The 27,291-nt window shown below is 50.9% G+C and overlaps 1 protein-coding gene across 1 annotated transcript; it reads right to left on the bottom strand.

Annotated features, from left to right (window-relative positions):
• Positions 1-402: 402 nt before the first annotated feature.
• Positions 403-26,887, bottom strand: OVOL2 (ovo like zinc finger 2). Its single transcript, XM_082856476.1, has 4 exons — positions 26,776-26,887; positions 25,888-26,108; positions 14,949-15,141; positions 403-1,200 (listed from the first exon to the last, which is right to left on the bottom strand). Exons 1-4 carry the CDS (start codon positions 26,873-26,875, stop codon positions 887-889), a joined length of 828 nt encoding a protein of 275 aa, XP_082712602.1. The 5' UTR covers positions 26,876-26,887; the 3' UTR covers positions 403-886.
• Between the last annotated feature and the right edge of the window lie 404 nt (positions 26,888-27,291).

The raw sequence follows: 27,291 nt of genomic DNA on the forward strand, positions 1-27,291 counted from the left end.
AGGAGATGCTGACGCCGCCATCACCTCCCCACCCCCCCCCGCAGGGGCACTGAGGGCCCCCAGGGTCTCCTCATGCTCCAGCCTCGGCCCCGCAATGTCCACGATGTCCCTGGTGCTGGACTCACGGAGGGGGGATGGCCTTCAGCCAGCAGGCCCGGTCCTGGAGGCCAGAGCATCTCTGCAGCAACACCCTGGCCCAAAGAGCATCTGTGAGCCGCCTGCCAAGCTGAGCCCAGCACCTCTGCCTGGCAGCCACGTGTGGGGCTGTCTTGTCACCAGCTGTCTGTTTACCTTTACCCAAGGCTCAAGATGCCCTTCTTCAAACCCACCCACTAGTACAAAACAAATAACCTGAAGTCGAAGGTCCCACGATATGCCCTGGACAGGGAGCTACAGGTCAACGCTCTCCTGTTTCATTCTGATCAGGAAAATGTCACCAGGACGTTTCCTTTATTAAAATAATTCCTGCTAACTCTTTCAGAATAATAGGATTCATTTTCCCTGCTGGAGGAGCATTTCAAGTGGAAGTACTTTTATTTCAAGGCACCATATCAATCTCTCCAAGGGGTGTCTCTCTTAAGAACACCCCTGCCTCCATGTGTGAAAATCCTAAAAAAAAAAAAAAAAAAAAAAACCCAAACCCCAGACGGTGATCATAGCCATCCAGAAGCTTTCATTCATGTGACAGTGTTCCTGAGGATACGGGTTACCGGGGGCCTGAAGCCACTGTTATCACTGACAGCCTTGGAACGGAGCCCCCCATAGAGGCCCCCAGAGGACAGAGAGATGGACGGAACACTTGGACTTAGAAAGAGCCCGTGGGTCAGGGGGCCCTCAAGACCGGGAATCTGTGGACACGTGGCAGCGTTGGCATCCACGCCCTCTCCTACTTCTCCTCCTCCTCGCTCAGGTTGGCATTGCCCTGGAGCGTGGATGTCAGCTTGTTTTGCAAGAGGGCTGCCAGTTTCTTGGATGTCTTTTTGAGGAACGCGCTGCCCGGGTGGGCACCATTCACATGCAGGTACAGGTCCTCCTGGGTGGGGCCCGTGTAGCCACAGTCTTCACAGACGTACAGCTTGTCCCGGCGCTGCTTGTAGGCATACTGCTGCTGCACCCCATGGATCTTCTTCAGGTGGGATTCCAAGGAGCAACGCTGGGTGAAGGCTTTGTGGCAGACGTCACATTTGTAGGGGCGAATGCCTGCAGGGTGAGGGGCAGACACAGCACCGGTTGGTCACAGCCCAGCCAGAGCCTCCCACTATGAAGCCATTAAAAGTCATCCTGCACCACCCAACGGCAAAAAACCAACAACACAATTCGAAAACGGGCAGAGGAACCGAACAGGCATTTTTCCAAAGACGTACAAAGGGCCGACAGACACATGAGAAGATGTTCACCATCACCAATCATCAGAAAAATGCAAATCACAACCACATAGAGAGGAGAGATCACCTCACACCTGTCAGAATGGCCATTATCAAATAGACAAAAGGTAACAAATGCTGGTGAGGGTGTGGAGAAAAGGGGACCCTTGTGCACTGTTGGTGGGAATGTAAATTGGTGCAGCCACTGTGGCAAACAGTATGGAGGTTCCTCGAAAACTTAAAGACAGACCTTTCTATAGGATCGAGCAATCCCACTGTGAGTACTTATCCAAAGGAAATAAAAACAGGATCTCAGAGAGATATCTCCACAGCCATGTCCACTGTAGCACTATTCACAATAGCCAGGACATGGAAACAACTTAAGTGTCCACCAATAAATGAATGGATAAAAGAGGTGTGGTGTATATCTACAATGGATTATTATCCAGCCAGGAGAAAGAGGAAATCCTACCATTTGCAACAACATGGATGGACCTTGAGGACATTATGTTCAGTGAGATGAGCCAGACAGAGAAAGACGAATAGTGCGTCGTGTCACTTAGATACAGAAAAGTCAAACTCTCAGAAACAATAGAAAAATCGTTGCCAGGGGCTGAGGAAAAAAAAAAAATCATCATGACCAAGGATGAGAAACATGAAAATGATTCAGTCAGGAGACAAAACTGTCCACAGAGCAAACATAATAAAAAAGAATGCACACAGCAAAACACCACCACTTGCCTGCCTTAATGTCTGGGTTTCAAAGTGGGCAGAGTAAACCTTGTTTTCATTTTAGTTTGGGTTTCACTGGAAAAGGAGTTATTTGGGAGGTTGCCCTCAGGAGCGGTGACCCCATGAAAAGTGGGAGGTGACTCCCCACCTGCAGGGGAGGGAAGATGATGATGACAAGGGGGAGAGGGGTCATCCAGCCAGTCACCACTGTGGGCAACCAGAGTCCACATGGCCAGACAAGGTGCAGGACAGAGCAGAACACACACCTCCGAGTTACCCTGGCCCTCGGGAGCTGGAGTCTTTGTTCGCCTGCTCCAGTAGCACCGCGGAGAGCACCCTGGGTGGGACAGGTTCTCTCTCCCCACCATGTACAGCCTGCCTTGGGGTAGAGTGGCCTCCAGCAAGGTCATCCTCAGGCTGGGCTGCAGGTGTGGGCAGCCATGACATGGACGGGTGTGCCCAGAAATGGCAGGGGTCACGGGACACTGATAGCGTCGGCTACAGTTAGGAAACCATTTCCAACCTAGATCTCCTGCTGGCTTTAAAAGTGAGCTACTACGAGTGGGGCCTGCCTTCCAGAGGGAGAGGCCACAGGTACCATATGAGCAGGGAGCTCAGCCAATCAAACACAGTCATGCCCATGCCCACCGTGGGCACCCGACAGGGTGAGACGGGAACTTAGGTAAGGAGACCTCAGTAGGTGTATCTCAGGCTCTAAAGTCGGCGGGGGATTCAAGGAAGCATATAGTGTCCCATGAGCACGGAAGCCCAGAGAGGGTGAATGCTGTGCTCGGGGTCTGTGGAAGAGAGTGGGCTGCCACCTCTCAGAGCATCTCAGAGCCCAGAGGCCAGGAGGACCAGTGCCCGCAGTAATCCCCAAAGCTTTAGGCTCAAAATTTAAGAGTATGTGAAAACATCAATCAAGATAAATATTTTCAAAATTAAAATACATACAAAAAAATCCATGACGAACAAGTTATCAAAAATTTAAGTAAGCACAGGATCCACCAGGGCTGCATGGAGTCATGTTGGAGCTTGAGGTGAAAGGGAAAATGTGCATCCCCATGTAGACGTTTTTATTTGTTTTTTTAATGGTCAATTTTTTTTCCCCAAGAATGTTCGAGTTGCTGAAAGAATAGTGAAAAATTGAAAAACAGGTGTATTAAAATTCACATTCTAAAATGCTTAAATAGTTTATTTATGCAATAATGGGTTTTATCATGATTTTACTATCCTGGCTTTAACGGAAGCAAGCTATTATCAAAAGGTATTTTCAAAATCTACTTTTCTCGCTTAACAATATTCCTGGTGCACCGTAACACACTGATCAGAATGGCCATCATTTAAAAGTCTACAAACAATAAATGCCAGAGAGGGTGTGGAGAAAACGGAACCTCCTGCACTGTTGGTGGGAATGTAAGTTGGTGCAGCCACTGTGGAGAACAGTATGGAGGTTCCTCAGGAAACGAAAAATAGAATTACCCAGCAATCCCACTCTTGGGCATACATCCAGACAAAACTATAATTTAAAAAGATACATGTACCCCTATGTTCATAGTAGCATTATTCACAATAGCCAAGACATGGAAGCAGCCTAAATGTCCATCGACAGATGAATGGGTAAAGAAGATGTGGCACATATATACAATGGAATATCACGCAGGCATAAAAAAGAATGAAATGATGCCATTTGCAGCAACATGGATGGACCTAGAGATTATCATACTAAGTGAAGTAAGCCAGACAAACAAATATCATATGATATCACTTATATGTGGAATCTAAAATATGACACAAATGAACCTATCCATGAAACAGAAACAGAATCACAGACATAGACAACAGACTAGTGGTTGCCAAGGGGGAGGGGCTTAGGGGAGGGATGGAGTGGGAGGTTGGGGTCAGCAGATGTAAGCTATTATATATAAGATGGGTAAAAAACAAGGTCCTACTGTATAGCACAGAGAACTATATTCAATACCCTACGATAAGCCATAATGGAAAAGAATATCAAAAAAAAGAATGTATATATATATATATATATATATATATATATATATAACTGAATCACTTTGCTGTACAACAGAAATTAACACAACATTGTAAATCAACTATACTTCAAGAAATAAATAAATATTCCTGGAGATTTTCCCATATTGGTGCTTACAGCTTGGTCTCATTCCTTTTTAAGAGCACCGTGGTGTTTTGTTGGAAGTGCAGAGCCTCGGGCCCCACCCCAGACGTCCTGATCCAAGCGAAAGCAGTGTTTCTCAAATGTGAGCCCGAAACAGAACCACCTAGAGGGCTTGTCAAAACACAGATTCCGGGCCCCCCTGCTGGCGGATCTGGTTCTGGGGTGGGGATGAGAATCTGCATTCCTCACAGGTTCCCAGGTGCTGCTGAGGCTGCTTATGCTGGAGTCACAGGTCTGAAGCAACGCGTGGTGAAGCCTTAGGACGGCACTTGGGGTGTCTGAGGCAGCCGGCCCCCCCAAGTCCTCTCTTCAAAGTTAAACGTCCCCAGTTCCTCACTGGTGACGCGTGGTGGGGGGCCGGGAGAGCTATGTCTGTTCATAAAGTTTTTTAAGTACACAGATGACAAAGGAAGTCAAAATGGAAAAAAATACTCCCCCCACCCTCGTTCAACCACCTGAAAAAATCGAGTCGCTTCCACTTTTCTTCCTGTCCACATCCAGAAGCTCCCATCCTTTCCTCTAACGTTCATGTGAAAAGAATTGTGTTAGCTCAATGCGTGGTGGGGTGTTCCTCCAGCCCACCCACGCAGAAAGCAGGCCTGTATTATATTCCACATGTTTCAGAAAAACTGCTAAAAGAAACTCCTTTATAATCCTCAGCACTTGGCACATAATAGGTGCTCAGTAAATCATTTTTATTTTTTATTTTATTATTTTGTTTTTGGCCGCACCACGTGGCTCGTGGGATCTTAGTTCTCTGACCAGGGATCGAACCTGGGCGCTCGGCAGTGGAAGCGTGGAGCCTTAACCACTGGACCAGCAGAGAATTCCTAATAGGTGCTCAGTAAATAATTTTTGAACGAATGAATCCTACTGGCCCAGGAAAAAGAGAGGTCACATCTTGAGGCTAGTTTTCTACAAACGTAGGGGCCGTGAGGCCTCTCCAAAGGAATACACCACGTAGGTTGCATGTCTGGGCCACAAGGGGCTTTGTGTTAACCAGGCCTCTGCACCCACATGGCAGCTGGTTCCCACCACCTCTGGCTGATCAAGCAGCAACCTGACTTCAGACCCAAAGCTCATCAAGACAGAAATTCACCCAGAGGCCAGCTGCTCCTTTCAAGGGTGACTGGAAACAGCCCTCGACTATTTTAAAACATCCAAACTCAACCGGTGGGGAAACCAGCACACTGACACCAGGCTTTAACCTGGATTCTGGAAGTGGATGCTTCCAATCCTACTCCTGGGGGTCCCCACTCCCAACGGTGACCTGAGAAGGCGATGCGGACAGGGCTGCATGGCTTTGCCTGAGCCCTGCCCCTTGCCGAGGGCATCGGGCCAGGGCCAAGTCCACTCGCACGGTCACGTCTCCTTCCTCTCTTCATTCCGCAGCTCAGCCGAATCCTACGGGCACAGCACCCAGCAGAGCCTGGATAGCCAGGGCTAGAGGATTTCAAAGCCCTGTGCCGTGCAGATGACGGCTAGGATGAGGATGACTGCGGGGGGTGGAGCGGGGTAGACAGGAGGTCCCCACACCTCTAGTTATCGCAGTTAATTCTGACTTTTGCAAACCTACCCTCCCCACCCCGCTCTGCAAACACGACATTCATCCCTCGCTCACTGGTGCAGGCAGGCATGGTCACCCAGCAGCCGCCTCTTGGTGACTCTTTCTGGGCTGGGGAACAAGTCCCTCCCTCCTGGAGTCCTCCTCTCCCCCAAACTCGGGGGCCAGGGAGGAGCCCCAGATGAGGGGGACAGATACCAAGGCCTCCCTGACATTGGGCCTCACCTATCCTGGACGTGGGCGCTCTCAAGCAAAGGCCAATCTTGTCCGAGCCTGGAGTGGGATCCCGGAACCATCCCCGCACCAGGCATCATTAACCTACTGACACCTACACAGTAACAGAGTCCAAGGCCGCTGGAAACCCAGGCACCACCCATCAGCCACGCATTAACTGAGTCCACACCTCAGTTTCATCACCTGTAAAATGGGGATAATAATTGATACCCCTTGTAAGGCTGCTCTGAGGATTAACCAAGATCTCACAAGCAAAGGATGCAGCACACACTGAATATTCAATGGGATGCAGCTTCAACAGCTTACAATCCAGGTCAACAGAACGCAAACACGCTCTATTCAGAAGCTGGCCGGCTGGTGGGTATGTGAACATTTACTATCTGTCTTTAAACTGTATCTATATGTACACCTTTTTGTTCATTATCTATTTTACAATAAAAAGGATAATTTTTTCCTATAATAAATCATAATGGAAAAGAGTATGGAAAGGAATATATATACACATATGTATAACTGAATCACTTTGCTGTACGCCAGAAACTAACACAACACTGTAAATCAACTATACTTCAATTTAAAAAAATAATTTTTTTAAAGGCTAATTTTTTTTAAATGTCGTTCCTAGGCAGCTGATGGAGAGAGGAGGGGACAGACTTCCTTCCCCGTCCACCCTCCAGACTACTGTGCTGTGGGTCTGTATCACCTCGAGCAGAAAATACTGTGTGTTGGGTTATCACAAAGGGTCTCTTCTTTTCAGATGTTCTATTCCTACTACCAAGTCAAGCTTCATGTCACTCAGCCCCAAAGAAAAGTCTTTGTCATTGGCGCTCTCTGCTTGCTGTAGCTAAGTCTCCTTTACTGAACTTTATCCAAACATGAACTTCAGCAAGGAGCTCTCTGCAGGCCTCCTTGTGGACTGGACATTTAGGACAAACTCTTCGGAAGGCAATATGACCACCCCATAAACATCATAATGGGTCTACCCTTTGGTCCACTTCAGGGAAATTATCTACAGAAAGACTCACACAAGTAGGCAAAGGATTTACAAGAATATCTGTGGTAGTCCTGTCTAAAATTAAAAGAGAGAGACAGAGAAAGAGAGGAAGGAAGGAAGGAAGGAAGGAAGGAAGGGAGGGAGGGAGGGAAGGAGGGAAGGAGGAAAGAAAAAACCGACCCTGAAAATGTAAATAAGTGTCATCATTTGGGACAAGAGAAAAAAATGACAGCGCCTCCACATTTGAAATTACGTCATAATCTCATATTAAGAAACGCTCTGACAACTATTCAAAAGAGTGATGTATGTCTACCTCTGCAGATGGGAAACAATCTTCAGGATAGATAGTGCACGAAAAAAGCAATGTGTGTTAAAAACTTCTGGGGAAAAAAAAATTAAGTGGTGGCTTGCTTTCAGGAGTGGAACTAGGGCTTGGCGTGGAGAGGAGGCTTCTTTTTTTCTTTCTTTCATTCTTCCCTTTCAATATTATTTTTTGTAGCTAAAAAGTCAGTCAAAGTAAAAGAGGGGAGAGTTTGGTGAGTGAAGGAGGCCACCCTACAAGGCAGCATTCAGCTCCCTCGGGGTGGAGGTAACTCTATTCTTTTCTCCCACCCGCCCCGCTCCAAACTTCTCCCAGCCTGCATTTTTCCCAGTCCAATCAACCCTTCCCCGTAGGCTCCAAACAGACACCATTGTTTCCTCTTCTTCAATCAAGATGGGATTTGTTTGCCTTCTCCTCCTTCTCAATGTGGCCCAGATGGAAGATAAGGCCCGAGGGCCCCACCAAGGGGGGCAGGGCAGACCCTGCGCTCCGGCCAGAGCCCCCTCCCCACTGCCCAGACCTCAGATCTGAATTCCTCAGCCTCCCTCCGTGGAACTCAGAAGCTTCCGTAGGAATGGCAGGCGCACCTCGAACCAACTCCTTTACTCTAGTCAGGGTCGTAAAGTTATCACCAACCCGAGTTATGCCCCCCTGGAGCCCTCACAAACCGAGCGGGGGACCCCGCACGTGTGTTTGCCCTTTTCGACTGGTTACAGCAGCGCAGGTTTTCTCCTCTGTAGTCTGTATATTGACTGAAGTCTTTTACAAAGTAAGTAGTCACTTTACATATGAGAAAAATAAAATGCATTCAATGCAAGCTGTACTTGTCTGATGAGCCTGGCACACCTGGTCACGGTGGGGAACAACGCCCAGACCACACGTGACACCTCAGTAAACGTTCACCACGCCCCCAGGCGCCACTGGCGCTGGGGTCCCTGGGAAGCGAGGGGGGAGACGCTCAGTGCTGAGTGTGGCACCTGCTGGTTGTTGGGATCTAAATGACAGATTTCCCCCACCCACACCCTGCCCCCAGCAAACTCTCTCCTTCCCTGGATGGCCAGCTGGCTCAACCTAAAACACGTGAACAAATCCAGAAGAATATTCTGTAAAACCAGGCCCGTGACGTTTTTCACGGGCTATGAACTGAACATACAATCCTGTCTTGAAAGCTCATCCCTCCCCCCGCCCCCACCCCCGGCTCTATTTTGTCCTGAGGTGGGTCAACAGCCGTAATTTCACACATTGGCCTCAGTGACCCTGTCAACTCCACTTAAATAGAGCAATTCCCTCTATTATGCGTGCAGTGGACCCTCTCGGTCCCCCATCAGGACCCCCTTTTCTGGGCCAGTACTTCACTCCCCAGCTGTCACCTATGTTGGCAGCTAACAGTTCCTGGATGTCCCCTTCTCCAAGGAACAGGCACTGGGCAAGTGACTTGCCCACCCAGGGGAAAGGCAGCCTCTGACTCACATGGGCACAGAAATGTCCCCCACTTGCCTGGGGACAGGACAGGCCTGTAGCGCCAGTCACACCCCAGGGCCCTGGTGGGATCAAGCTGGGGCCACATCCCAGCTACCCTGTCCTGCTCTCCCCTCCCTCACAGGTTTCTCCCAAGAGATCTCCCTCAATAAATCGGTTTATAAGAATCGCCATCTCAGAATCTGCTTCTAGGGAACCCAACCTAAGTCAATTTGGATTGAAAACAGCCACTCGTTTGCAGACGTATTTTCACAAAATGTTAACCGAGTTTCTTCTGTTCCAGTTTCTCTCTTCCAATCTGGACTCAGGTGTCATTTGCTGCTCCCCCTCCCCCATCTCTCACACACACACACACACACACACACACACACACACACACACACACACACACACCCCTCTGATCTACTCTTTCCTTGGTGAAGTCATATCCAGAAAAGAAGTCTTAATCTTTTCTTTCATCTGCTTGGATATTAAGGTAAGACATTTCCAGGCTCCGGTTTCCCTGGACCTTTTCCAAGAAGTTTCCTCGTGTTCTGAGTCTTTCCTTAGAGGCCCCGCTCTCTCAGGAGGAGACATGGGGGAGGGGATTAATCCCGATCCCCGGTCCCACCGTCTTTGCCCACCTCATCAACACTGTCGCTGCAGTTCTCAAAAGAAGGGTCCTGGGATCCCAGGTAAGTCTTCAAATTAGTCATGGTCTGGCCCAACCGGACTGGGAGCAACCATAACCTTCACTCGTCTGCCTACTGTAGTTGTGAGAACACTGTCCACATCTTTGCTTCTGGTCCAAACACAACATTTACTTGTAATTGTCAAGAGCCAAAATCCAACATTCACGTCTCCATCAAAGGCAAAACCGAATTCCCAGAATTCTGGTGAGATCTTTTGGAGCCAGTGAGGTGGTACACATGAACTACAGAAAGGTCTGAGGAGCCCAGATGTTTGCTCTTTTTACTGATTATCCCTTTTGCACAGAGCTCAGAGCTTGCAGGGCAGGCCTCTGGTGCCAGGAGGCCAGGCCTGTCCCTCCAGCCCCTGCAGAGGGGCATCCCCAGAGCTGGGGCCCTTTTTTCCGTTTGCCACCAGCCAGTTTGTCAGCAATGTTTTGACCCCTCTTCCTGGTCATTATTACCTGGAGGCACATCTCCATCAGAAAATAAACCAGGGAATTCGTCCCACCCTCCCCTTCCTCCCGTGTCCACATCTCTGTTCTCTACATCTGCATCTCTATTCCTGCCCTGCAAATAGGTTCATCTGTACCATTTTTCCAGATTCCACATATCTGCATTAATATACATATTTGTTTCTCTTTCCGGCTCACTTCACTCTGTATGACAGACTCTAGGTCCATCCACATCTCTACAGTTGGGAGATTAGAATTGACTTATATACACTACCAACGTGTAGAATAGATAGCCAGTGGGAACCTGCTATAAAGCACAGGGAGCTCAGATCGGTGCTCTGTAATGACCTAGATGGGTGGGATGGGGGGTGGTGGGAGGGAGGTCCAAGAGGGAGGGGATATAGGTATACATAGAGCTGATTCACCTCATTGTACAGCAGAAACTAACACAACATTGTAAAGCAATTATACTCCAAAAAAACCAAAACAAAACAAAAACGAAACAGGGAATTCCCTGACTGTCCAATTGTTAGGGTTCCGCGCTTCCACTGCAGGGGGCACGGGTTCGATCCTTGGTCGGGGAACTAAGATCCCACGTGCCTCGAGGCACGGCCAATTAAATAAATAAAATGAACCAGAGGGAAAATAGGTTCAAGACATTTCCATAATGCTATTTGTTGGTCACTTTAAGCGTCAAAATTATAATAAAAAAAATTTTAAATCATTAACTGTAGATTCAATGACCTTAGAGCTATCCAACAGAGATTAAAATGCAAGCCATTTTGTAATTTTAAAATGTCCAGTAGCCTCATTAAAATAAGTAGAAACAGGTGAAATTATTTTAAGGATACCTTTTGTTTAACCCAATATATTCAAAATATTACCACTTCAACATGAAATCAACATTAAAAATTGATATACATTACGTTCTTATTTTGCATTAAGCCTTTGAAATCTAGTGTCTGTTTTACACGTAACCACACATCTCAATCGGACCAGCCACCCTCCGCGGACCCAGAGCTCCCCGTGCGCAGAGAGGCTGCAGGGTTCCTGTCCTAAATGCCTCCTGAGTGCCAGCCTCGCCCCTCGTGGGATAAAGTACATGATGTCCTTTGGGGAAGCTTCAGGTGGAAGGCGTTTTTATTCAGCAACCCGGTGATTTTCAGCCCCTCCTTTAGGAGTCACTAGAAGTCTCATGTTTGAGGAGTAGGAGATGAAGGAGCCCAGGGCCCTGGGGGTGGGGCGGGGTGCAGGCCACCCCCTTTCTGCTCACTCTGTGGCCAGAGGACATGCTGGCACCACTGAACACATGCTCAGACTCCTCAGCAACCCACTGTAAAGCCCAGGCTGGAGGGTGCGGCTTGTGCCCGGCCCGAGTTCCTCTCTATCTCGCCTCTTGCAGAGCAGGCTGGCTTCTAGGAACTGAACCGGGGCGGCTGGTAAGTAAGGCCCAGCCTTGGGAAGAACGCTGAGTGAGCACAGTACTGAGGGGCAGAGACAGAGAAGGGGCCTGTGGAAAGCGGGGGACCTGGACTCAGGAAGACCAGCCGTGCCCAGCTCCTCACCTGTGAACTGCGGGTAACAAGGGCTCGGGGCTCCTCGGGGCTGTTGGACACAACAGGATAAAGCCGAGGGCCTGGCCTGCAGAAAAGCCACCACTCTGAGCTCGCTACCACCTGAGGAAGCTGTGCAAGCCTCCACAGGCTCTCCCGCCTCTGCCAACGCCCCCCCCGCGCCCCCCGGCCGCTAAGCCTCGTTCGCCCTGGCAGACACTGCTCCCCCCCACCGAACCCCTCAGCCTCCCACCAGGCCGGCTCGGACAGTCCCAGGAGGCCAGTGGCTTCCTGCCGCTCCTGCCCAATGGTGCTCCCCGGAAACGTGAGGTCTGCAAGGGGCTTCGGGGAGGAAGTGCCTAGGAGCAGAGGGTCCCAGGATGGACCCCCAAACAAGGAAGGATGGGAGTTGATGGATAAATGCCCCACTTCCTGCCCCTGGAGCAATTCTGGGGTGCACTGTGTGCATTCAGGGGACCCCCAGGGGGCTTGAGCCCCAGTTGCTCCCAGTGGTAACCCACGCAGTAAGTAACTAGCTCTCACTGAGTCTCCTTCCCTCTGTCTCCTCTCCTCATCCCCTCACTGTGCCCCTGGGACCATCTCCCAAATAAATGGCTTCACCCAAATCCTCGTGTCAGGGTCTGTTTCTGGGGGAACCCAAACTAAGACATTACCCATCTGCAATGCCCTTCCCTCCCCGTCCAACTGTGAAAATCCTGCTCACTCTTCAAGGCTCAGCCACAAGGACACCTCCTCTGAGAAGCCTCCCTGGTGCCCCTGCCAGCAACAATGCACCTTCCGGGCCTCCCCACCAGCATTCGCCACTTTTTCTTCTGTCTGGCACACCTGCTGGTTTCCTTGGGTCACAGTCAGGGGTTTGGGTTCTTTCTCCCTATGTTGGCTGAGCTCTCCACAAGCACAGAGGTGAGTCTTCGAGCCTGCCACCCCGCAGGGCCCCAGGAAAACTCTGCCAACTATTTCAACATTTACCACCACTAATAGCTCATAATTACTAAGTGCTTACAATTTGTGAAGCACTTTATATGCCATTCTTGCCCTGAAACCTCGCAGCCATCACTTAGGTGATAGGTAATAAATCCATGCCCATTTTAGAGATGGACACACTAAGGCAAAAAGATAAGTAATTTCCACAAGGTTGCAGAATCAGCTAGCTCAGATCCAGAGCGCTTAACCACTGTGTGACCAACTCAGTGCAAACTCTTACAAACTCTTCCCTGAGAGCAGTCAGTCCCTAATAGTTCTACTAATGGAGAATTAACTCAGTCACAGATGAGGCAGCTTACTCCAACTGAAGGTACCAACAGCCCACAATGCTCCCCAAGCCCCCTTCACTCTGTGGGGGAGTGACCACAGAGCCCACCAGGTGAGGAGTTGCAGAAGAAATAGGCCATGCCCTCAAGGACACCCTCAGATAGAGAGGAAAAGCTGAGAAACTCTCCAGGACAACCAACGACAAATGACGGCATGAGTGGTCCCCAATTTCCTCCAGCTCCTTGGGTCAGTTGCCTATAAGCCCAGCTTTGCAGTCACGTAATGGGTCCATTGATAACCAGTGGTCCCCCCGTCACCCACAGGACCCCCACCCTTCACAGGACCCTCTACTACCCACAGGACCCTCCACCACCTACAGGACCCTTCACCCTCTATAGGACCCTCCCTAATCACACAGGACCATCAATCTCCCTAAGCATTCTCCCTGCCCCAACCCAGGTGTCAGCCTGGCCACACAGAGGTCAAACTTTTACTGAAGTCAGGCTACTGGTGCCTCTTGGAGGGAAGGTGACAGTGACCAGAGGGGGCAGGAGGGAGGGGGCAGTGTCTTATGGGGGCTGGAAATACTCCAGCCAGTTATATGCTTGTGTTCGCTTTGTAAGAAGTCCTGCATCCTCAAACTATGCACTTATGGTTTGTGTGCTTTGCTGGATGTATGTTACATTTAAATGAAAATTTCACTTTAGAAAAGTTTTTTTTAAAGGAAAAAGAAAAACCTTTTAGTATGCCAGTCCACTCTCTAGGGTGGAGGACACCCTTCTGAGGCCAGGGAGGAAGCTCATGGCCAGTACTCTAAGAACAAAAAAGTGTGATAAGGGCTTAAAGGAAATCTGAATACAGAGGATCTGAGAAGGGCCCTGTGTGGCGGCTGGGGACCTGAGAGAGAGGAGTGGTCATTTTCCCACCCCACCCCCAAAATGCTGAGGGAAACCCTAAACCCTGAAAGAGCTTGATGGGATCAGCGGGACTATAATTAGTAAATTCTATGAGGTTGTAGGGAGAGTACGTGGCACCAGGGCAAGACTGAATAGTTAGGATGGGATGGATTTAGATGAGATGAAATGGGTGGGATGAAAAGATGGAGTGGGATGGGGTGGGAGGGGCTGGGACAGGACGGGGATTTGAAGATGGGACCCAGACTGTGAGGGGCTTGACATGGAGCCCATCAAGATGTAGAGTTTGGATTCTGTCTTGCCCAGAGCTGGAGAAGGTTTTTTTGTTTTGTTTTGTTTTGTTTTTGCGGTATGCGGGCCTCTCACTGTTGTGGCCTCTCCCGTTGCGAGAACGCGCAGGCTCAGCGGCCATGGCTCACGGGTCCAGCCGCTCCGTGGCATGTGGGATCTTCCCGGACTGGGGCACGAACCCATGTTCCCTGCATCTGCAGGCAGACTCTTAACCACTGCGCCACCAGGGAAGCCCTGGAGAAGGTTTTTTTAGCAAGAAGATGGCATCTTAGAATTCTCCTCCAGGGATCGCTGTGGCACAGGTGTGGCCCTCAAGGAGCAGCCTGGAGGCCAGGTGTTTCCTAGACAAAACTACCGAGGCTACGAACAGCCAGAGGGGGCGGGAGGGCGGCCAACCGGCGCCCCAGGGCTGTCTGTGGAAGGGAGCTGGTGAGGACCCAGACCCGCGCTGAGTAAAGCTCAGGGTGGGGGTGACACTTGCCCACCCGCCCCCGCAGGAGGCTCGGGCAGCGCTAAGTCAGCTGCGTGTTCTCTTTCTGAGCTCTCAGGAGGAAGCCACGTGATGCTATTTTGAGACAGACTCACTTCCTGAGAAAGGAGCACAAAATACCAGCAGAGGGACCAGGGGGACCACATTCCATCCCTCAGCCCGGCCCGAGGGCTGCACCGAGTGGGCATCACAGCTCCCAGGACACTTCCGGCCAGTGATGCGCTGCCCATCTCACCGAGGCGAGAACAGGCTGAGAGCGGCGCGCGGGCCCCAGGGGACACCAATGGCAGGTGGCAGAGCCGGGCGGCCCACCCCAAACACCCCGCCCCGCGATTCTTCCGGAAACATAACTCTGCCCCAGGCTCCCGACTGGGTTCCTTGCGGGGAAAGTCCAGGGGCTCTTGGCCGCGTCCCTCCCTCACCTGTGTGCGTGCGCACGTGCCTCTTGAGGTCGAAGGTGTCGTTGAAGCCCTTGCCGCAGAAACTGCACAGGTGCCTCTTCACCTGGCTGTGGCACTTGAGGTGCCGGTTGAGCATGCGCTGCAGGCGAAAGGCCTTGCCGCACAGGTCGCAGGTGTGAATCGCCGCATCGCCGCCGCAGGTGCCTGTGGTGAACTGGGACAGAGAGAGGGGTGAGGACCCGTGTGGGGCGGCGTGCCCACTGCCTGGTGCGTCTAGGCTGGACCTGACTCGGGCTCCTGCACCCCCCCCACACACCCATGCTCCCCTTGGTCCTCGGGACAGACCTCTGATTACCAGCTGGGCGCCCCGCCCCCAGCTACGCGCCTGCGTTTCCCAGCCTCACAGCAAGTCCTGCGGGTGGCACCACCTGGCTGGTGAGATACACTCTCTAAGGGGAAGGATGGTGCCCTCTCCCCTGATTTACTCCTTCCTGCTCGGGAGAGCAACAGCCCCCTCGGACCCAAGGCGGAAGCCAGTGCTGAGGATGGAAGAGCAGAAAGGAAAGAGGAGTCTAGGTCTGATAACATCACAGAGCCCGCAAAGACAGCCACAGTCAATTCCTTCCTCCCGGCCAGCATCCACCAAGAGACTGTCTCCTCTCCCCCTGGATCTGGGCAGGGCCTGCGTCAGTTCCAGATCTTAAGAAACGGTGCAGCTTTTCTGCATCCTCCCTCTTGGAAGCCAGCAGCCATGAGGAAGCCTGAGCCCACCATACTGTGGGGAAGCCCAAGCAGCCATGCAGAGGAGCAATGAGGTGCCAGGTATGAATAAAGACTCACTGGACCTTCCAGCCCAGCCAGGGCTGCCACCAGCTGAGTGAACAAACCCGGCCCAGAGGAAAACTGCCTAGCCCAGCCGTGCCCCAGTTCCTGACCCAGAATCATGAACAAATAAGACGGTCATCTCGGGAAGTGACTTGGTCAGGATCCCACAGTTTTGTTATCAGAAAAACTATAACCAAATCCCAGGTTCTGGACTGCCTGGTTCATTCTGTCAACCGTGTTTGCTGCCTCAAAGGAAGGAAACAGAATCTCTAACTGTGTGAAGAAAAACACGAGATCTGATACATTCATTAAACGTTTCCTAGTTATCAGATCCTTTAGAAGATGGATCCAACCGTTCTGCCAAAATTCTATTCATAAAAGGACCTAAAAAACTTAATTTTCAGACAAACATTATTAGCAAGAAGGGTTGGTCTTTTCCTGGCTTAACACCTTCCTTGTCTCAAACACCCTCCTTTCATCCACTGGGGTACTGCCTTCTGCCAAGCCTCAGCTCACCTGTTCCGTCCCTGATGAGTTTCTACAGCCACTGCAGCCCCTGCCCAAACTGGTCTGTGTACCCCTAAGACCAGTGCCTCTCAAGCCTCAGTGCACACACGAATCCTCTGGGGGTCTTGTTAAAATGCAGGTTCTCTCTTGCACTGTTGGTGGGAATGTAAATTGATACAACCACTATGGAGAAAAGTATGGAGGTTCCTTAAAAAACTAAAAATAGAACTACCATACCACCCAGCAATACCACTACTGAGCATATACCCAGAGAAAACCATAATTCAAAAAGACACATGCACCCCAATGTTCATTGCAGCACTGTTTACAATAGCCAGGTCGTGGAAGCAACCTAAATGCCCCTCGACAGACGAATGGATAAAGAAGATGTGGTACATATATACAATGGAATATTACTCAGCCATAAAAAGGAACGAAATTGGGTCATTTGTAGAGACGTGGATGGATCTAGAGACTGTCATACAGAGTGAAGTCAGTCAGAAAGAGAAAAACAAATATCATATATTAACGCATGTATGTGGAACCTAGAAAAATGGTACAGATGAACCGGTTTGCAGGGCAGAAATAGAGACACAGATGTAGAGAACAAACGTATGGACACCAAGGGGGGAAAGCGGCGGGGGTGGGGGTGGTGGTGTGATGAATTGGGCGATGGGGATTGACATGTATACACTGATGTGTATAAAATGGATGACTAATAAGGACCTGCTGTATAAAAATAAATAAAATAAAATTCGAAAATAAATAAAATTTTAAAAAAAAAGTGCAGATTCTGATTCAGGAGGTCTTGTGGAGTCTGGATGCTGCATTGCTAGACAGCTCCCAGGAGATGCCACCGTGCAGTCCATGGACCACACCTGAGATGTGAGGGGCTGGCCCTCACACGGTTCAGGACTTTATTCCAACTCATTCCAGAGGCTTCCATCAGGCACGAACGTTTCCTCAACTAAACGCCTTGCGGAAGCCAGCAAGCATTCGCGCAGGCTCCTGCCCACCCCCCACCCATGCCCCAAGTGCACGTGAGGGCCCTGCACAGTCAGAAAGTGTTGGTGGGCAATGGCTCACAGGTGGCAGGAGGCGAAGACCCCAGCACAGGGCTTTCCAGTCAGCCCCCTCCACCAGTTCATTCTCACTGCTCCACCTTAGTCTCGGCCGACACTGACGTGTGCCTGATCCGAGACGGGGCCTGTGCTCAGAGCACCAGGATGGCTTGTCCCCAAGAAGCTGCCAGTCTAGTCGGAGAGCAGACCGGGCAACAGGCCACTGCCATCTGGGAAGCCCCAGGTGCAAGGGGTGGCTGGGAGCGGAGCCTAGCCCAGACAGTGGGCGCATGGGAAAGTGTACCCAGAGAGGTGAACATCTCAGCCAGGCCACGATGAAGAAGATGGGGGAAGGGCAAGGAATATCCCAGAGGGGGCGCTGGGAAAAGGGGGACTGTGTGTAGTCCAGCCTGGCCAGCCTGAGCCCTGGAGAGTAGCTGACGAACAGAGCTGAGGGAGGAGAGAAGGGCAGGGCCCCCAACGACTGTCAGAGGGCGGGGGGAGGGTGGGCGCATTGGAAGATACAGGAGGACAACCACAGGGCTTGAGTCTGATGACCCTCCTGCCTCATACCCCACCTCTGCCCCCCAAAGGGGTGGGGCCTGGCAGGGCCTGAGGGAGACCCAGCTGTGCCCAAGGCTCTCCTATCACAGGACAGGTCATGGTCTCCTGCGTATCCGCAGTCCCCATTCTAGTCACTGCCTCCCTTGAAGGGATGTGAAGAGACTAAATATGGCCCAGGTCTTGGCAAACAAAGTGCCGTGAGCTTCTGAAGGCCAAGTCTACACAGGATAAAGGTCATTTGAGAGGTAGTGCGGCTAATGAAATAGAACAGAGGCACATGAACCTGGTAATTCTGATGAAAAACGTGAAGAAAGCTAGAACTGTCTTCTGGAAGTCTTGCACCATGTGCCCGAGGACTCGCCACCTATGGTTCCAACCTGAACCCTTGTTTACTTTAATCCTTTTGGTAAACTCCTATTTTTAAAATGCTCAGCATGTAACATGAATACCTCCTATTACAGTCCAGGATGGAAATCTCAAATCACTGGCATTATTTGGTTTGAAAAGAATAAAAATTTTGAGGGCAGAGGGGATGGAGATCAGTGACCATTTAAGGGAGTTCAGGGTCAGTGGATCATCTGACTGAGAGAGATACAGAAAGCTTTTTAACACAGGGGAGAAAGAGGGAATGAGACGAGGGGACTGGAGAGGGAGGGCACCCCATTCTCTGGGGAACTTCCCTCTGGTTTTCTCAGAGCAAAAATAAAAGATCTCCAATTGCCTCAGCAAACGCAGTGTTGCCATTTCTCCACTTTTCACAACATGGAAAACTGAGTCAACACAAAATGCTCATGTAGAGAATTGCCATAAAGTGCACCCTCCAGCCCATGAAGGGTTGTTCGCCAACTATAAATGTATTTCTGACCAATCCAGACTCCAGACGTTTATGAATTATAGCCAGAACGTCTGAAGAGGGCCTTTTCAAAAGAAGATGGAGGGTTAATTCAACAGCAAAAAGATCATGGCTGACGAAGCCAGCTTCTGCCAGACTTGTTCACTTTTCAGAGGAAGGAAAACTTCCTTCGTTAGAAAGGTGAGAGTCCTTATTATTCAGCCATAAAAAAGAATGAAATCATGCCATTTGCAGCAACATGGATGGACTCAGAAATGATCATACTAACTGAAGTAAGTCAGACAGGGAAAGACAAATACTATATATCACTTATATGTGGAATCTAAAAAATAATACAAATGAACTTATTTACAAAACAGAAACAGACTCAAAGACAAAGAGAACAAACATGGCTACCAAAGGGGAAAGAATGGGGGGAGGGATAAATTAGGAGTATGGGATTAACAGATACTACTATATATAAAATAAACAACAAAGATTTACTGTATAGCACAGGGAATTATATTCAATATCTTGTAGTAACCTATAATGGAAAAGAATCTGAAATATATACACACACATATACATATATGTATATAGACATATGTATAACTGAATCACTCTGCTGTACACCTGAAGCTAACACAATATTGTAAATCAACTACACATCAATTTTTTTTTAAAAAAAAAGGAGAAATTCCTCAGAAAAATATTTGGAGGATAAATTCCTAAACATGAAATTTATCCACAGAGTGTACTTCACATGTGCCTTGAAATTTGGTCTGTGATAGCAAAAAGCTGGAAACTACCTATATGCCCATCAATAGGGACTTGTTAAAAAAAAGATGGTATAACCATATAATAAAGTAGCTAGAAAAGGACAAGAGTACCAACTGCCAGTCACATGAGTGAGCCCTCCTGGATGTTCAAGCCCCCAGGAGACTCCAACCCCACTGTCATCTGACTGCATCCACAAGAGAAACCCCAGGCAAGACCCACCCAGCTGAGCCCAGCCAATCCGCAGAACTAGAAGACGTCATAATAAAGTGTTATAAGCTGCTAAATTTGGGGTTGTTTGTGAAGCAGCAACAGAACACTGGAACGGTGAGAGATGTATCACATTCTCTCTAGAACACCAGAGCTGCCACATTTCTACGTGTTCTCTCCCAGGATGGGCAGCATGATACAGAAGACAACCCTTATTCCTGAAATGATGCCCCATGTGCCGGACAACCGGCAATCTCTCCTCGGGTCACCTGTCTGCTCACTGGGCCATCTTTATTATGTTTACACAGGCTTACACCTACCACTCTACTTCCTAGAAGTCCAAAATAGGGTTAACCAACTACCTTGTTACTCTACTCTGCAAGGCGTAGACCAAAACTAGTTACATCTTTGTCACCTGGTCACAAAATGTGTGGGGTGGAGAGACAAGAAATGCTGAGGATCAAATAAAAACCTAGACCTGGATGGCTGTGTGATGTCATTTAATATCCCTGGGCCATACTTTCCCACATGTAAAAATAATAAAATGGGACTAGATGAGCTCTTTTCCTAAGTTCAAATCCTGCTCTACCACCTACAGTCTGGGAAGTAGGCAAGTTACTCAACCTTTCTAAGCCGTAATTTCATCACCCATAAAATGTGGACAATAATGATACTTGCCTCTTGAGACTGTTAAGGAATTAAATAAGAAAAGCTACTTTAAAAAGACTAGGGTGCTTTTTTGAAAAAAAGGGTGCTAGGGACTTCCCTGGCAGTCCAGTGGTTAGGACTCCACGCTGCCACTGCAGGGGGCACGGGTCCGATCCCTGGTCAGGGAACTAAGATTCTTGCAAGCCGTGAGGTACGGCCAAAAAAGAAAAAACAACAAGACTGGTTGCTGCAGTAAATGCTAACGCTTAGAGTTCGACAAGCTCCAGAGTCCTGTGATCCTAAATAAAAGGTAATTGGTCAAAACCCATTGTTTCTCCATTTGTCTTTTGAGTTTTTCTCTCACTGATGGAAGAAAAAGGGAACCAACCTTCAGTGTGCGTCACTAGCCCCTAGTCTTTCATCTGCGACTCTGAAATCCAAATAGCTCTGAAAACCAACATTCGCTCCTATCTCCCTTGGCAACAAAAGTGGAAGCTACCCATTTGGTGTCAATATTCGTGTTTTGATATGGAAAGTATTAATGTGTTCAATTACAGTATACCGCTCCAGACACTGTTATACTCAGCAAAAGCTTAATAGTCTCATCCTTAATCCAAAATTAACTCTCCAAAAGGCTTATTACTGAAGTGAGGAAGCTACCACGAGGATGGGAGGTGACATCAGTCTGGAGATTAATTAACTAACTGGAGATTAATTCAGGGCAAGAAAGATGAAGAGAGATAGCAGTTCCCCAACCCTGAAGCTTGGCGCTTTCTTATTTGCTGTCCTGTTTTCTGCAGGATCTCGGCTTTCATTTTAAAAAACACACAAAGTTCCCCTCTAGTTCTTCTAAAAACAGGCCTGTGCAGCAGAAACAAACCCATCATTGTATCAGAGCTGCTGAAGACTTCAGGAGCATCTAGGGAGGTAGGGACCTGGGCTGGCCCTCTGACCAACTTCAAAAGCTGGCTAAGGTCACTTACCTGTCAACTTCTAAAGGAAAAAAAGAAAAAAAAAATCCTTTATTTTCTGTGGATGCTTCCACCAGACAAGTTCCTTAAATTAATGGTCCTATTTCCTGTGGGAGGCTACCGTGAGTGCAGGCTACCTTCCGGTGGCCGTGCAGACGAGATTTCCAGTGACACGTGTGCTTATGCCTGAGCGCTCAAAACATGCTAAGCGTATTTCCCCAGCTCCTTTAGGATAAAAATTCCCCTCCTGCTCCTACGTACTACTTCCTTAAGCTTCCACTACATGGCAGAATGCAGAACCTTCCCAAATGCAGAGATGCTGAAGGGAACGTATCCTAATCATCCAGAAGAAACAGCTTCAAATACCTGAAACCCGCCTGTGGCCACAGGGCTTGTAGGTGCCCACACCGAGATTCTGATGGGACTTGTTGTCTGCAAAACGTGTGCCTGCACTTCCCCGGGACAGGCCCATGGGTCTGGGCATGACGTGTGGGAGAGGCAGGGATGAGCCCTGTGGTTTTGTCTCATGTCACGGTGAGAAACTGCTTCAATTCCTTCATATCAGGCTGTCAGTGCTAATGGCTAAGGCGTCAAAGGTGGCTTCCACGATGCAGTACAACAACGCTAAAGAATAAGGAGCCTTGGGTTGGGCTTTGCCACTAGTACCTGTGACGAACTCAACAAAACCTCTCTGGCTTTACCTTTCTTCCCACAAAAATAAGGAGATTGGACCACATAAGGGTCCCTGAAGTAGATCCTGTGGGTGGACACGCTCAGCCTCTATTCCTGCTCCTCTGGTGGGCCTTCCTGTACAGCAGAGGCTACAAAAGCTAGACACTACATTTCCCAGAATCCCTGGCATCTGTGGTCTTTAGATGTGACTGGGGTACCACCAGTTACATGCACCATCAGGAGATTTGACTTCAGGCCTGAGTTAATTGAGCCGAGGCAGGTATGCGGCAATTGTTTCACACCCTGCATTAGCAGAAGCATCGTGATGCACGACAGCAACCAAAGAGGCCGCGGCTGCAGTTCCCTAGGTAGCCCAGTTCTGTAGTGTGGCTCTGGGAGTCACTCCTAGGAGCTCAGCCTGGTCTCTCTTTAGCGCATTTAGTACCCCATAATTAACCACTGCCTGCTTAAGCGAGCTACAGTGGATTCTGTTTCTGCAACAAATCCATTCAGACCCTTCCAACCACAAAAACCGACTTCACCTATATTCCACTTAAAAGCTGGCTGCAGTTAACACTTGCATTGTTCTCCTATTCCTTTTTCCCCCTTTAAATTAATTTAAGCTTTTTCAAGCATCCATTCCAAGCTTTTTTCCCTTTTGTCTTGCTTCCTATTTCCCCCCAGATGCTATTGACTCCTTCCCTGCCTGTATTCCTCTTCTATGTTGACTTATGTCCTCCTATGAGTCAGGCATTACTGCACCGGGTGCTGAAAATACAAGCTCAGCAGGAATGCTCCCTGCCTTTGGTGGGTCTAGAGTCAAGAAGAAGAGTCTGGTCAGCCAAGGAGATGGTCAGTGAGTTACAAGACTGGTGGGGGGAATTGGGACATCCAGTTCTGTCTTGGGAGACTGAAGTCAACAGGCAGGGAATTAGGGATGGGGCTTATGTTACCTTCCAAATATCAAATGGGTAGGTTTTTTAAAAATACTTAAATCCAGCCAATCCAGTTGGTAAATCCCTTGTCCCTGCTGTAGGCAACAAAGTATTGGACATTAACAAAACTTGCTATGAGTCACTGTCGGCTAACTCCCCACTGGGCAGTTTACACACACACGAAATTGCTCAGCGTGTTGCCTCCATTGTCTCATGTAATCTGCCCAATGCTTTGGAGAGGCCGATTCGCTTATCTCTATTTTGCAGATCAGAGAACTGAGGCTCAGAACAGATAATGTATCCCCAACCACAGCTGGTAAGATGGACCCAAATGAGGTTTTCCTTCTCAAAAACCTTCCAGAGCCCCTCCTCTGCCCCCACGGGAGCACCCACACTTCTCGGCTTGGCCCCATTGCCATCACAGCCTGTCCTGGCTACATGTCCAGTTCCTCACCTTGACTCTCCCTGACCCCAGGCCCATTTCCCATCCTCCCTCCAGCTCTGAGTCCTGTCCTTACTCAAGCTTTGGGCTCAGCCCATACGACCCTAAAGCGTGCCTCTCCCCCTTCTCTCACAGCCCTCAAATCCACACCAAGAAACCTTCCTCTGCTCAGAATGTACTGCATCTTGGCTTGTGCTTCTAGTTGAGCATTCACTTTCCTGTAATAGGGTTAATAATTAATTTAGTATTTGTGTCTCTCCACCAACCCAAATAATTCTAGCTAGAGTTATTGGACACCTACCATGTTTCACGCTTGACTCATTTATCCTCACAACTCTATGAGGTTTCATTACTTGTTTCATTACTATCCCCATTTTTACAGGCGAGGAAACTGAGGCCCAGAGGGACTAAACCAGAGCCTAGAGCCCTAACCGTTACTGTCAGAAGATTCTGGAACACCAGGGCGGCAGCATCTTTATCTCCTGGCTGCCTTGTGCACAGCAGGCACTACATACTGTTGGATGGGATGTAGCTTCTCTCTGCCCTTCTCTGGTCCTAAGAACCAACTGTCCAGTAAGTGTCTTCAAGTCACTGAAAAACATGCATCATGCCTGAGTGGCTTCCCCCTCTTATGGTTAGGAAACTAATTCTTAGACAGTTCAGCATACTTGGCATAGAACTCTACAGTTACACAACGTGCTAATTCACGGGCAATTGGACCAGTCATTTGAAAATGGCCAATACCACAGCTGATGATTCTGTAGGCTTGAAGCATCTTAACCCCAGGAGGTCTTGTGGAAGCTGAGAAGGAGAGGGAACCTGAACTTCGGCCTCAGTAAACAAATAAAAACTCCTCTGGAAACCTTGTTAAGGGTTGAGGAGCAAACTCTATGCCCTCCCCCCCACCCCTGGCGTCAGCACCAAAACAAGGATCCTGGGAATAAGATTGGTTTATTCATTCCCTTAATCCAGGGCCCCAGTGGAGCTGTTTGCCTGGGGTGGCAGAGATCTCCTAAAATGGTGGTTAACAGACTGGATATTTTCCTGTGCCACCTTGTCTCCAGGGCAATCTGGGCAGTTGGGGGACAGAGGGGTGAAGTATCTATAGAGGACCCGAAAACAATGTTGCAAATTGTCCTTCCCGCGGATGATAAATATGCAAGTGGATACTTGGTAGAATTTCCCGGAGGGCAGAGCTACAGGCCTCAGGCAAATTGTCCCTCCCAGTTAACCCCATCTGGCCCAGAAAAGCCTCCCATCAGCTGACTTTGAACCTCGTCAGCGCACTTAACACTAAGCAGGATGCCTACACCCAGTCGCAGCATCCTTTAAAGGTGTCTTTCTTAAGGATTCCAGGCTCAAGCCTCTAGCCTCAATTGATAACCAAATGCACGCCAGCCCACCACGGAGCCAAGCCCCTGGAGCCAGGAATATGCACAGGGGAGGAAAGACCTCTCCCAGGAAAAGTAACGGAGGAGGCTTTGGCAATCCACAGCTAACCCTAGGGCTTCCGCCCCATCACGGTGCCTGGGCAGGGGGCTTCGGGACCACCCTGGAGTGCCCAAGAATTAACACCTACACCAAGGGCCTGGAGCCCGAAAAGGCTCACACTAAGGCCCACTTGGCTAGGAACTGGGGTTCTGTGATTCCTAAAAGCCACTCCCAGGCTCCCGCCGTCCGTGAGTCAGTGGAATGGGACAGCTTAGTCTTAGAGGTAGCGGATACCTTTGAGCAAGCAATCATGGCAGTTCCACACAGCAAAGAGCAGATGGGCGTCCGGATAAGCTGTGGCCTACAATTCCAGGAGGCTGGGTGGGGGTGGGGGCTGAAGCGCGAAGATAGAGGGAAGCAAGCACTCCAACCCACTGGGGGCGGGGCAGTAGGCCAATTTGCAGTTGAATCCGTTCATCCGTGAACATAATTCAAGAAGATTTGACAAACACAAGTTTAAAGTGCCCGGCACAGACCTCGTGTCTAACGGGCACTTCATAATTGGCACTGGGAATAGTTGTGATTGCGAAAGACCCACTGTGTGCCAAGCTACCACCACTGCCTCCAGAACTCGAGGAAGGGGGCGAAACTCAGAATTCACAAAGCTGTAGGAACTGCACCTGAGAGGAGGGGAGCCCGGGGCCTGGGGTCCCTTCTTTCCCACTCCAGGAACTCCGACGGCCAGGGTGTTCCTCAGGCCCTGCGCACAGAATGGACTGCTGGGGGGAGGAAGCTGTGCCTGAGCCTTTAGGCAGCTCCGGAGGCCACGCGGAGGGCCTGTGCCCGCGCGGGAAGCCAGTCTCCGGGGTGCAGCAGCGCGGGCGGCCGGCTACCTGGCAGGCGGGAGGACGCGGGGAGGCGCCCTGGCCGCGACCCAGGGGCAGGTGCAGGAGCTGCGCTGCGGGCGCGCTGGGTGCTCGGGTGCCGGGGCGCGCGGGCGGGCGCGACAGGGAGAGGCGCCGGCCCTGGGAGCCCGACGCCAGGGCGTGGTGCAGGTGGCGGCGGGGGCAGAGTCGACATCGTACCTTGATTTTCGATCTGGCGACCGGGCGCTGCTTCGCCGCCAGGTGTCCACCGGGGACCTCGCCATCGCCAGGCTCGGGGGTTTCGCGCTCGGGGGCGCGCGGGGACGAGCTGCTCTCCGCGCCTCCGGGCTCCCCCGCGCTGTTGCTGCCGCCGCCGCTGCTGCTGCCGCCGTCGCTGCGGCAGTCCTCGGGAGGGTCGTGGAGCAGACGGCCCAGGCCCACTGCATGGGAGGGCCGCGCCCCGACACACAGACACGCGGCGTCAGGCCCGGGCGCCCGCGGCAGTTTGACCTGCGGGCGGTGCCGCCGCCGCCCCGCCCCGGACCTGGGCACCTCGCCAAGTGGGCAACGCCGCGGGGGTGGGCGAGAGAGCCCCGGACTCGGCCTCCTGAGCGATCTCGGGGTTCTGGGAGCCGCTCCTCAGTCCCAGTTACAGCGCCCACGAGGAAAAGAGGGCCCAGCGCGGCTGGGGACCCGCGCGCCAAATTTCCTCTCCCTGGGATGGGGGCGGGGGGCCTGACCTCGACCCATCCAGCCCCGGAGAGGTTGACCCATCCCTGTGCAACCCCACGAGGACGTGGGACTGAGGGTTGCCCCTACTGGCCCCTAGCCCCCTTCCCGGGCCACCCCGGCCCGCGCTGCAGCCAACGGTCCCGCCGCCGGGCAATTAGAGGCGCCCACTAGGGGGAAGGGGGCGCAGGGCGTCCCAGGTTCCCAGCCTCTCACTCTCGGTCCTCCCGCGCCTCCGTGACTTACTCCTCCCCTTGAAAGAGGGACATGGGGGAGGGGGGACAGTCCAGCCTCGGCCGTAGAGCAGAGGGGACCAGGCCACCCTTGCCCGCACCCCAGGAACCCGGCGCCCAGGCCCGGCCCCGGCGCGGCGCTCACCTGGGATGTAGGTGTCTGCCCTCTCCTCGTCCGGGAGCTCATCCCAGCTGCGGACCGAGACCCCCGGGCTCCTCCTCTTCACCAGGAAGACTTTGGGCATCGTGGGGCCCCCTCCCCGGACTGCGGCCCCTCGTCCCGGCTGCTCCCCTCTAGGGGCGGCGGCGGCTCGGTCCCCGGTTCCCCGCGGCCAGAGCCCACCTTCCCGCCCGGCCGGCCCTCTCCCTCCGCCCCCCGCCGCGGCGCGGCCCGGCCTCTCCCCCGCACGCCCAGCGACTCCCAGCCTCCCGGCTCGGCGACACCTATGCCTTAAATCGCGGGTGAGACCACGCCGAGGAAAAAGTTTCATAAGGTGGAATAGAAAAGGCACCAGGAAACTTGGGAGTGAGCATGCGCCCTGCAACATAACGGTGTCAACAAGCTCGCTACCTGTCCGACCGGTTCCGGCGGCCGGGGCTGCCTGTTCCAGCCCTTCCTTCGGCACGAATGTTTGCAAAAGAATTTAACGTCTCAGTCTTT

The sequence above is a fragment of the Leucopleurus acutus genome, assembly GCF_964270905.1.
Source record: "Leucopleurus acutus genome assembly, chromosome: 16".
Lineage (NCBI taxonomy): Eukaryota > Metazoa > Chordata > Mammalia > Artiodactyla > Delphinidae > Leucopleurus > Leucopleurus acutus.